The sequence below is a fragment of the Ciconia boyciana genome, chromosome 2 (genome assembly GCF_034638445.1).
Source record: "Ciconia boyciana chromosome 2, ASM3463844v1, whole genome shotgun sequence".
NCBI classification, from domain to species: Eukaryota; Metazoa; Chordata; class Aves; order Ciconiiformes; family Ciconiidae; genus Ciconia; species Ciconia boyciana.
Window position 1 is genome coordinate 72,372,002 of NC_132935.1, and position 12,233 is coordinate 72,384,234.

At 38.8% G+C, this 12,233-nt stretch overlaps 1 protein-coding gene across 1 annotated transcript in view; it reads left to right on the forward strand.

The window, feature by feature from the left end:
• Positions 1–12,233, forward strand: part of MOCOS (molybdenum cofactor sulfurase) — a 225,897-nt gene that overhangs the window by 180,185 nt on the left and 33,479 nt on the right. The window contains exons 7-8 of the mRNA XM_072852966.1: positions 5,488–5,604; positions 8,499–8,945. Of these exons, the coding sequence (XP_072709067.1) occupies positions 5,488–5,604; positions 8,499–8,945 (564 nt within the window). The remainder of the gene's footprint in view (positions 1–5,487; positions 5,605–8,498; positions 8,946–12,233) is intronic.

Below are 12,233 nucleotides of genomic sequence, written 5' to 3' on the forward strand. Positions count from 1 at the left end.
AGAGGATCAGATGCATCAATACTGTGAGAACCTGCTGTCCTGGTTTTGGCTGGGATAGAGTTAAGTTTCTTCCTAGGAGCTGGGTTTTTTGATTTAGTATGAGAATAATGTTGATAACACACTGATGTTTTCATTGTTGCTAAGTAGTGCTTACACCAGTCAAGGACTTTTCCGCTTCTTCTTGTGCACAAGTGCCTTCTTCTGCCAGGTGCACAAGAAGCTGGGAGGGGGCACGGCCAGGACTACTGACCCCAACTGGCCAAAGGGCTATTCCATACCATATGACGTCATGATCAGTATAGAAACTGGGGGGAGTTGGCTGGGGGGCAGCAATCGCTGCTCAGAGACTGGCTGGGCATCAGTCGGTGGGTGGTGAGCGGTTGTATCACTTGTTTTTTCCTGGGTTTTGTTCCTCTCTCACTCTCTTGTTGTTTTCCTCCTCATTACAAATTATTATTATTATTGTTGTTGTTGTTCCAATTATTAAACTGTTCTTCTCTCAACCCACAAGTTTTTTTTACTTTTGCTCTTTTGATTCTCTCCCCCATCCCATCAGGGGGGTGAGGGTGAGCGAGCAGCTGTGTGGTACTTAATTGCCGACTGGGGCTAAACCACCACACCTGCCCATGTAGAAATTCTTTCACTGGGATGGGAAAAAATGCCTCTCGTGCAGGAAACCATGCAGTTAAACCAGTTTAAGTATACTGTAACTCAGCTAAAATGCTTTTTTCCTCCTACTAAATGATTTGGAAACGTGCTGATATTTTTTTTTCTTCTGACCTACTTCTTATTAAATTGTATTAAACAAGATTAAGTATGCATTTGCATCAGCAACAACATTTTACAGTCAAATGCTGGATGACAGAAAGAGCTAGCTTACTTTCTCTCCAATTCCATGCCATGAATCAGTGAATTAATTTACCAGTGGATGTGGAGAACAGCGTCATGAAGCCTGTTTTATAACCAGCCATCAGTGGTGTGCAGTGAAATTCTTGTAATGAGCAAATCCATCAGACAAACAAACTGTTCTGAAATTTGAGCATTGTAGAAAGTAGAATGAGAAGTCCCAATCCCAATTCCTGAAGGGACAGTACCTGCCAGTATTGACTTATATGATTTTGGTTTTTTCGAGACACTTCATGATCTATTATAAAAAGTTCCTTTATTCGTATGAATAATCCTTGTGATACTCCATAAAATAACCTGCACAAATAAGAAGTACTTGCTTGAATAAAGATACAGAATTGGATCCTATGGGAATGACTTCAGCAGGGGTTCCTAGAGAATCTATCATTCTTAGTGAAAATCTTAGACTTAGTTGATTAGAAATAATGCAAAATTATGTGCTATTTGTAAATATTTACTATCAGTTAGTATATGTCTACCTACAGTAAGCATAATTCTCAGACTGATTTCCATGGAGCCTGAAGCCAGAGAAAAGTTTACACCTTTCAGCTAACCAACACAGAGGCCCTGAAGTCAACGGACAGCAGAAGTCAGTCATTTAGCAAAGGCAGAGAAGTCACCGGTGCAGCTGTGTGACAGAGAATGGGAAATCGGAACACCAGAATCAGATTTATTTTTGGAGCTGTCCAGCTGCTGAGTGTGAACTAAAATACCAGATATCCAACGGCGACTATTGTAGGGTAATGCATTAAAACCAGGGAGAAAAACCCTCTCCACCTCAATTTTTTTTGTATTAAAAAAAATTGTAGTAGTATTTATCAGATAGAGCACTATGAAAAAAACCCTAACTGTGAACATTTGGTCCATCTGGCAACAATAAAGGACAGCTCACTGAGGAAGGCAACTGTGCTTAAAATAGAAATTATCTCTGAAAAAAAAAGAACTATTTTAAAAATGGATTTAGATGAATTTCATTCATGTGTGTTTATTAAACTCAAAGACCACAGCCTGGAAGTGTGAAAAGCACCTTTTGCTTGTCAAAAATCAAGACGATCTGACATCAGAAGTGTTGGGGTGTGCAGCAACCTACAGGGCTTGGCCCACAGTAAAGAGCTTCAGAAAAAGTAATGACTGCAAAGGGGCTCTGAGGGGCAGACGGGACTCCCAAGATGTCGTGATGGCTTAATTACCATGTCCTCACTGACTGAAATCAGTAAAAATGCTGCAAGATTTCTGCATGTGTTTTGCAGTTTAATTGTAGTCTTTAAGCTCTGAAAGACCAAGACACAATAGTTCCAAATATCAGACCCAGGGAATCACCAAAACTGACAATCTGAGTACATTAAGCTGTGTACTTACCATTAGTACCATTCATGCTTCTGTGCGTTCATTGATGAACATATTCCTGGCTCCCAAAAGTCAGCTGCCGCTGTTGCAGACAGAGCTGCAAGCAGCTTTCTGTATTTCATAACCCTGAGCTCCATACCCATTATTGCTCCTTATGGCAATTTTAAAGATGTGCTTTATTTAAAAAAGCTTCTCTTCATCGAAATAACTGTAACAGATGTTTTATGTTCTATTTGTTTTGCTATGTGGTAGCACTGCAGAGAGAGATTAAATTAACTCCCCAAATAGCATATTTCTAGCGTGAAACTAAACAAGAAGAAATCGAAGCATATGTCCAAGGGAAAGTCAAGCACACATTCAAGGGACAGATAAATTTGCAGTGCTGCCCTTACTGATTCTTTACATGGTGCCATTGTTTGCAATGAAAAGTGTGTATCACATTCCCAAGACCTGTGTGTGTTATCACATTGGTGATAACGGAGTTCGATTAATACTAAAGCTATGGATAACTTATCTTTGTTCTCCTGAACCACAATTCCCTATATTCCTCTAATGTTCATACATTTTTATGTATCAATAATCTTTGTTTACTGTACAGATTAATATATATCACAATTAAAAGTGTTATTGGAGAAGGGTATTGGGTTGCACGGCTAGAATGAAATTACTGCTCATTAAAGAGCAGTAATAATTTATTTGACAAAATTAAAAATATTTTTAAAAAATTCTTGTTAGCAATTCCTTGAAGTTGGGTCATGGAAACTTCATTACACTACATACACTTTGATAATCAAGGCTGCCCCAGCAATATTTCTTCAAAAAATAATAATAATAAAAAGATTATATATTTTAAAGCTTTGTGTATACTGAGCAAATAAGCCCAAACACTGTATGAATTCAGTAGTGAAGTATCTGTCATGATTTTTGCCTTGCTTGTCATCATTAACAGAACGATAGATCCACCCACCAGTCACTAGCACCATGACAAACCATGTTATGCCAGGATGACAACTTTTCTCATCTAAATGAAAAAAGACGTCAAGAAAATGTCACTGTTCCCAGATTGAAGTCTTCTGACAAAACAAAGCTAATGACACCACAACAGTCTTTCTCAACAGATGCCTTTTACTATAACTTTGATTTGAGAAACATGCTTTGAACACAGGATATTCTCCAAGGCATTAATCATGAATAGGGATCTCGGGACTGATTCTATTCTCTGCTTTCCAAGTCTGGATATATGGAGTTATTTTGATTGTATCTCCATGTGAGAACTGAACCATTTTGAAGTGAACTAGTGGGGCAGAACATATTTAAGTGTGAACTTGAGAACTTGTGCACTACAATGATGTAGGATTTCTTCTGTGTATACAGCATGTTTCTGTGTGGAGTACCCCACACACACACACACAAAAATTAATGTTGTTTGAACTGCTTTTAGCAGAGTTAAATAATACTTAGGTTGAATTATTTCAGCCTGGAGTAAGTTCTAACAGAGGGCTTGGTTTTTCAAGCTGCTGAGATAGTGAAGTTAAAGGTGCCTGGTATCTCACACAGTTAAACTCAGATATGTCGGAAGATAGGCTGACATCAGAAGATTGATGATGTCAGAAATAGGAGACAGAAGGTAGGCTGAATTATACCAGAAAGTATTTGCTACATATACTGGGCTATTATCGTATACAAAGAGAATTTATGTTAAAAAAAATAAAAGCCAATAGAGAATAAGCCAGCTAGAAAAGCTAGGTTGAATGTTTACATTGATAACTCAGGCAGATAAAGCATGAGCTCACAGTTAGGAAAGTGGTTAGTTTGAGACGGTCGACACTTCCATTCCGGCATCCTTAGTCTGAGCTGTCGCTCTGCGCATAGCTGAGCCTGAGCTCCCTGCGAGGACGATTGTGTCACTGGCATGGTGGGGTCCTCTCAGTCTGCAGCATGGTTATTTTCAGAGCTCTCAGCTCTCCATTTTGCAGAAGAGGAGCGAAAGCACAGAGAGATTAATGCAGCTTGTGCGAGGTTGTTCTGGAAGTCTATGGTAGAGATAGGATGTGCCAGGTTTCATGCTACCTTTCTGACCATCTGACTGTCCTTTCTTCCAGTCCTGACCAGGAATGTTCATCATTTATTGTCAAAGAAATAACTGGCAGTAGCTATATCTGCTGCTGTTGTTGCTTACCAGCTGCTGTTGTTGCTTTTTGAAATCAACATAAAGCGTTTTCAGATCCCCGCAGTGTGCTTCCATGGTTTCTTAGCTGTGCTAAGAGGATCCCCATGGTGTGCTTCCATTGTTTCTTAGCTGTGCTATGAAACCCTGACAATCCATATCTCTTCTCTGCCGTGCCGTCCTGCCAGTGCCATCCTGTCAATACATGCATGTATGTGTCTCCTTCTGAGGCACATACAGACATGTGCTTCTGTTCCCTTTCCACATCTTTTTCATTCCTTCACATAATTTATTCATGCCAGTTTGTCATCAAGTATTGTATTTCTGCCCATTCATTATTTAGGGGACAATAAAGAAATGGTATAACACAGAACAGCACAGCACAAGGAAAAAGTACACCAGGGAGTGGGTGCACTGAGTGGTCGTATGTAGAAGACTCAAGGAAGTATTCCAGTTTAGTCCCTCCTCTGTCAGAAGTTATTGCTTACTGGGGGGCTGATTCTTCAAGCACTTGTATGCCAAAATCCCACAGATACAGTCAGTTTCTGTAATGAGGACTTGCAGTTTCAGATCCTTGGAGAACAAGGTTTTCTTTAGCTAACTGAAGAGGTGCCCCAGGCCTCTCTTCAATCTCTGCAGATGCAGTTGTAGGTGACGGTTATGTCAAGACACTGAATGACACTTGGCTGCTGGCCTGTAATTAGCACTACTGATGTGAATGAACCTGTTTGCAGGTTTAAAATTAAGCACATGTACCATCATTAACAGGATCAGGACCTGAACTGATATGTGCTCTGTGTGTGTGTGTGTGGTGTGTGCACTGTCTCTCAAAGCCAAGGTAAGCATTTCTGCTTCCACCACTGTTTTCTTTCAGCTGAATAACAAGGCTGAAAAATCCTAAATGTGTATTGGTATGCTAAAAACTATGGAAAGTTGTTAATAATTTAGAGAATTAATTTACCTGCAATTGAATTGTACCTTTAAAACACTGTATGTTGTTTACCACAACTTTAAAATGTATATTTTTCATTCTTCTCCTATGTCTTATCTCCTGCTGAATCGGGAAGGTGGACAAGATGGCCAGTCTCTACAACATACATGTCCGCACAGGTTGCTTCTGTAATACAGGAGCCTGCCAGATGCATTTGGGTATAAGCAATGAGGACATCCAAAGGAACCTGCAGGTTAGTTTCTGAATGAGATTACGTGATATATTGCCCATGGAAAATACCTAGATTCAGTGACCCAGGAGATATCTTCTGGCTATTAGTTCTGAATTTCCTAAGGATGGGAGGTTTGAAGGGGAGAAGAAAATCTGGCTCTGTATCAAAAAAACCCTAATTAGTTAAAAGCTAAAGTAGGTGTACCATGTCCTGTGGTTTTGAGTCTCTGCAACTTTAAGAATGAAGGTAAATTTGATCTGCTTTCTCTGACCTTTCAACTCAACTGCCATGTTAAAGAACTAAATGAACTGAAACTCATTTCATTGAAATGGGGTGTTGAAGCAAAATCATTTGATGGACCCAAAGCAGTATGTGTTGCTTGTTTTTATTTCATTGGAAAATATGAAATTGTGGCTTCTTGTTCTGATTTGGAATTACATGAAATCCAGATTTGCCTGCAGAACAGAAGTTCCTGGACAATTCATCTCATGTTGTTCCTTAAGTATCCTTAATTGTACATAATAATGTTCAGGTATTATAGACCTATTGCTGTTGGATATTACAGTTTAAAAGGCATACACAAATTGGACAAGAAACAATAAATGAGAATTCACAGGGAATCTCAGAGAGTGAAGTAAATTTAGATGACATCTACCTAGATTACTGGTGTGTTAGATTGTTAGAACATGAATGTAAAGACTGTTTTCTAGATGACTAATATTTTCCATAAATTGTCATTAAAAGATATGTAGCAGGATGTATTACAATGAAGTGGGGGAGGCTTCATGTCTGCATATTTGTCAGAGTTTGAAATTACAGTAAATTAATACAGAACAATCAAAAATTTTATTAATGGTATTCTTCAAAAGATAAAAAATTATAATGGCTGTATTGATATTATAGTTCCCTTATAATTTCACAGAGACATTTAGATAACTTTTGCAAACACATTTATATGCAAGATTGATAGCACAAGTTCTTAAAGGGGGAGAGCTCTTTAATACCTTCCTTGGCAAAATGGTGCTTTGATTTACCATGGAAAAGTCCATGTCCATAGTCTCTTCATGCATAATCTGTCTAAGAGCAGGTGAGCGATGCTTGAATTTTCGAGGGGGAGCAGGTTCCCCAGATACTCTGAGAAAGGAAAAAAAGGTCTACTCTTCTGCTGAAGTGCAAAACGCCAAATGACCAGCTGCAATGCTCTTGGATCTCTTTATATAAGGAGGATTTTGCTAAGGAGTGGGGGGCCTCTTATAGGTCTGTATCATGTTAATAAAGAGGAACATTTAAATGGGGATAGGCCAAACCCAAACTTATAAAGAGACACTTAATCTGCCAAAAGTGGTATGATGAGGTGGTGCAGTCAAGCAGTCATTATTTTGGGACATTCTCATCAGTCCTTTCAGAAGGATCTGGATGAGTTATTGACAACATTACTGTGTAGGGAATGCATCTTTTATCACATTATTTGCACACGTACTTTGGTTTCGCCTTTCCAATGGTGCTGACTATATTCTTCCTTCCCTGATGAAGATTTCCATGTATAAAATGCCTGTGAGGGAGGACTTTCTGTCCTCAAGGGTCTCTGGAGAAATGTGGTTAGTTTTCTTAGAAAGTTAGGTAGGAACTCATTTACTTATTTGCACAGCAGGAACCTCTCTCCTCAGTCAATCAATCAATACTTGGCAGAAGGGTTACATGTATATTAACAGATGCAACCTAATTTTGCAAATGTTGCTTCTGCAGTATTGTCAAGGATAAAAATGACATCACACTGCATTAAAATATTTACCATGTATTGCATGCTTTGACATAGAGGGGTTTTTTTATTTCTCCTTGCATAAATGGCATCTGTGTTCATTGAACTGTGACATTTCTTGCTTAAAGATGCCCTCATGTAACTAATCTATTCACACTTCCATTTTTATGTAACAGAAATGCATAAATAAATGAAATCCTGAGAAAAAAAAAAAACAGCTACTGCACTTACAGGAATAAGGATGCTGACTTAGGACTAAATCTTGTGCCCATTGGTGAGATAATGTTAGATGGATGAACAAAGGGGGTCTCTAGTTTATCTCACTGGAGGTGAGTGGCAGCATTCACTGACCCACTTACTGAAGGAGAAACTTCTGCTCTAAGGGAGAGTTTTCTAGAGAGTGCTGTATGAAAGACATACTAAATGGAGAGGTATCTATGTGGAGGTCACTATTAGGGTATTTGAAGCATTTTTTCAACAAAGATTTTTCATGAGTGGCAACCTGTGTTCTTCAGAGGAAATGTTAGGGGGAAGGATAGTTCCTTCCACCCTGAAAGCAATGTGACTGGATCAGCAAGACAGATTTACTGCATATTCCAATGATGAGGGAAGTCACTTGGGATGTTCTAGATGCTCTTTGGATGCTCTAGAGTCAAGTCTCTGCTTTGCTAATATCCCAGACCAGTTCTCAGCTATATAGCTATCCATTGGACTAGTTAACACAAGCCATGAATAAGCCACTGATAGTATAAAATGGAACTTTATACTTCACTTATCTGAATGTAATATCCCAGTTTAAATCCCACTGAACTATGCAGATAGACTGGAATATACCTGGAGACTGCCCTAGCTAACAGGCCATCCTGGGACATACAAACTTTTTCTGATTCTTGACATGTTTTTGAGAAGTCTCTCTTGCTTTAGGGTAGAATAGGACAAGCATCTCAAAATTATCTTCTTCCCAGCCTGAGTAATAATAAGATAGTTGGGATTTTTTTCTGCATTTTCTCTTTGTATTAATGAGTTAACTTTGTAATTTTGAGAGCAGTTTTTCAGGTTAGAATTAAGAGACTCATTAATAACTATGTAAAATTAGAGGGAAATAAAGCAAAGTTTGTCATAATAGCTCCCTGGTTTTCTTCCTGTTTCAAACTAGGCTGGCCATGTCTGTGGAGATGATATAGACCTAGTTGATGGACGTCCCACTGGTTCTGTGAGAATATCCTTTGGCTACATGTCTTCTTTTGAAGATGCACAGACTTTTTTGAAATTCATCATAGCCACCAGACTCTCCAAGTCTGACACTGAGATTCCCTTCCAGTCCTCCGTTACAAAGCTGACGACAGAGTCTGTCCCCGATGACCACCCTTCCTTTAACAATGCAGATAAATTGTCTCCAATACCACACATCTCAGACAGAGAACTCAGGAATTATTCGTCTGCGACAAAGACAACTGTCAACTGGCAGCCACCGGAGGCTGAGGTGGAAAGCATGAGGGCAGCTGTTTCGGAGACTGCAGTACCAACATGTAGAAGAAGTGGCAAGCCCATCACTGTCACCAACATTTACCTCTACCCAATCAAATCCTGCTCTGCATTTGAGGTATATGCTTTGAATCATTCTTAAATATTCATCTCAACCTCGTGTTTTTCCTTACCCTTCTCAGACATGTCAACCAGGAATAGCATGTGCGTGAGATATTAGGAAGCAATATGTGGGTACCCATTTTTCCTTTTCTCCATTTTCTAGGATCAAGTCCTGCATGCTAAGGCACTTTGAAGGATTTTCAGTTAGACTGAAGTTGCAGGATGCATATGTGTCTTCTGCTCTCCCCTCCCCCCCAACAGACAAATCTGCACATAATATGCAGTCTTGAAGAAAATAGATGGATTTGCAAAACTTGACTAAAATATAATCAAGTAATTAGTATGCTTTTACAGAATGACATGTGATGGACTTGTAGGCGTTGATGGGTAGGCAGCAATTGAGAAGTAACTTGATTAACATGTTATAATTGAGAGGAGTCTGATTTACATTACAAAGAAATGTTATCATTAAAAATACATTTGCAACAGAAATATGACATTTAAGTGTTGTTGCACTATTTGAAAGTTCACTCTTTGAAGATTTTAATTGCTTTTTTGCCAAGTTAATAATATCGTCACCTTAGCTGTGACTTTTTTTTTTTTAAATAATGCATGATGAAATAGGTGTATGGCCCACACATGACCTAGAATGTGACTCTGCTTAGTACCATGCTGGGAAGTGATTTAATGAATGTCAATATCAGTATAACTTTCTCTATGAAAACTTGCTGGTGTAGGTCACTGTCTCACATCTGAGTGAAAATTGGGGTCGAATCCAGTGACAATTCACCTGCATTTAAAATATGGCTTCTCAACTGATTTGATCATGATTTATCTTTTTTTTTCTTAATGCAAAAAGAGGCTGGGGAATTAAAGCAAAGACTGTTAAATGATCAACAAAACATCTGTATTTTTAAATTTGGTTTGGCTTATGATGTCCTTAATTCAGAGGCACAATTTTGAGCATTAAATGAGACCTGAACAAACAATTTCCATGCCTTATTAACCTCCCACTAAATCAAACTGTTTAGAAAATCAAAGTAATCCCACATTTCAAGTGAAAATGTTTTAACCTTTGTTTAAGTGTGCAGCTATTATAGCTGTATTACAGAAGCTGCTGAAATATGTTGCAGCAGTGTTTGGGCCCCTTTGGGGTTAAATTCTATTTTTAACGTGCAGGCTGGTGTTGTGAGATACATACCACAACATTCAGTGCTAGGAAGGCTTTGAAGTGATTGTGCCCAGGAGCAGGTAAGACGTACCTCAGCATGAAAGACAGCTTATGTTTCCCCACAAGCTGAGCCAGGTTTCTTCTCTTCAAGCTCTGTGAGGGAAAACAACTCTAGGTGACAAATTCATACGAACCTGGTACTCCCTGGCAGACAGAACTGCAATTTTATATGGAGGTGGAAAATCCCTGTTCCTCATGCATACTTCTTGTGTCAGGCATGTGTTAATGGGCCCAGCGTGAAAGCAGGGTTCATCTTACCTCAACTTACCCCTCCAAAGTTAGATAGTATTCTGTAAGCAGTGAGAGATGGATACCTGCTAATTCATCTTATCAAAAAACAGGCATCTGCAGCAGGAAAAATTAATTGTTCCTGGATATTTCTGTCTCTTTCCATTGACTACGGGAGGAATCCAAGGCAACTTGGGTTACACAGCTAACACCAACTGATCTGAATAGTTTAAAAATATAGATATTAAAATTGCAACTATGTTATGAGGTTTAGTTTTGCATGCCTAGAATCATTTTGATATTTTTTGATAACAAAGTATCAGCCTCATTAAAACCCAGTAAGCTAAGCACTGTCAGAGCCTGTATTGCCAAAGAGTAATATACAGTTAAATGTATACTGGCTTTAATATATGGTATTGGGACTGGAAGTTCACTATCAATTGCATTTAATTCTTCTCTTCCTCTTCTCAAAGAGCATTTCTTGTGCATTTCCACTAAGTTCACAGAAGATGCATGAGTACATGGGAAAGAACAGTAGAAGTTGACCTAACAGATATAATGAAAAAGGGCTTTCAATGCATAAGGAGAGCAGGCCAGGAGATTAAGCCAAAAGATTGATTGATTTTCATTATTTTCAATATTGAAGTAAATCCCCAAAGAAAATGTGTCTGCTTTCATGATCTTCTTCCTGTTCACCAGGCATTCTTCAGGTTTTTGTTCCCAGAGGTCTGAGTGACACTTCTAGATCTGTCGTGCATTTATAACCAGCCTGTGAAAGATCTGTCAATCTCATTGTCTGCCTATAGAAGAGGTGCAAATGGCAACTTACAGCCCATCATTTGTAATGAGCTTTAAAAATCAGTTAGTCCCATTCTAAACCAGGCAGTGGCTTGGTCTCTTCCCAATGGCTAAAAGTAGAATAGAAAGCCAGTCCTGCATCATGACTAACTGCAGAGTGCATCACCCTCCACAAATCTATGTATGTCATTACTGCAGCTTCAGCCTGTATCCCCTTGAAAGGGGAAAATAACCTATGCCACATGGCACTGGAGTTTGAAGCAAGACATGCTAGAGAAACCTTACCACAATTAAATGGAATCAAATCCTGAAAATCATTTTGCCTTTTAAAATATTGATTATACTAGCATTTCCAGGCTTTATCATGAAAAGATTGAATCCCATAGAGAAGTATTCCTTTGCAAGTCTCTTAGTGGTCTTTGTCATACAGACCTCACACTTAGCATTATATTATCTTACTTTAGTAAACTCATAAAATTCTGAAGTAATAATCATGTATCTTGTAGTTTCCTTGGTGTTCAGTTAGAAGCCAAGAATTGAAATTCAGTTTCATGTTTTAAATCTAAAATACCTTTAGATGCTTTGTAGTTGTTGGAAAGTTAGAAAAATGTTTTCCCAATTAAAAATTTGATCTCCTTTTTTATCAGTTATAAGGTAGCTCTAAGCTAGTTGATGTGGAAAGGTGAAAGTGATTTAGATATTGGGCGGCAATAAAGTCACTCATCTTGTCCTTGGATACTTGAGACCAGAATCTCATTGATTTGTAAGTTCAAGTGCAGGCCTCCAGCTGGTATGCTACGTCAGACCTTTAGCATGTGTAGTAAATGGGCTTTATTGCAAGTACATGATCGCTTGCATTTGCCTAAAATAATGTGCAGTGGAAAATTCCAGCTAACTGTGTGTGCAAGACCCAGCCCGTCTGCCCGTGAAATCTGCCTGCTGACTTACTGGTTGCAGGATAGATGACTTGATTAGTGGAGGGAGGACAAACTCAGTGAGGGTATGAGTACAAACTCACAGCTGTTTGATCTCCTCTTTAGAGTCACA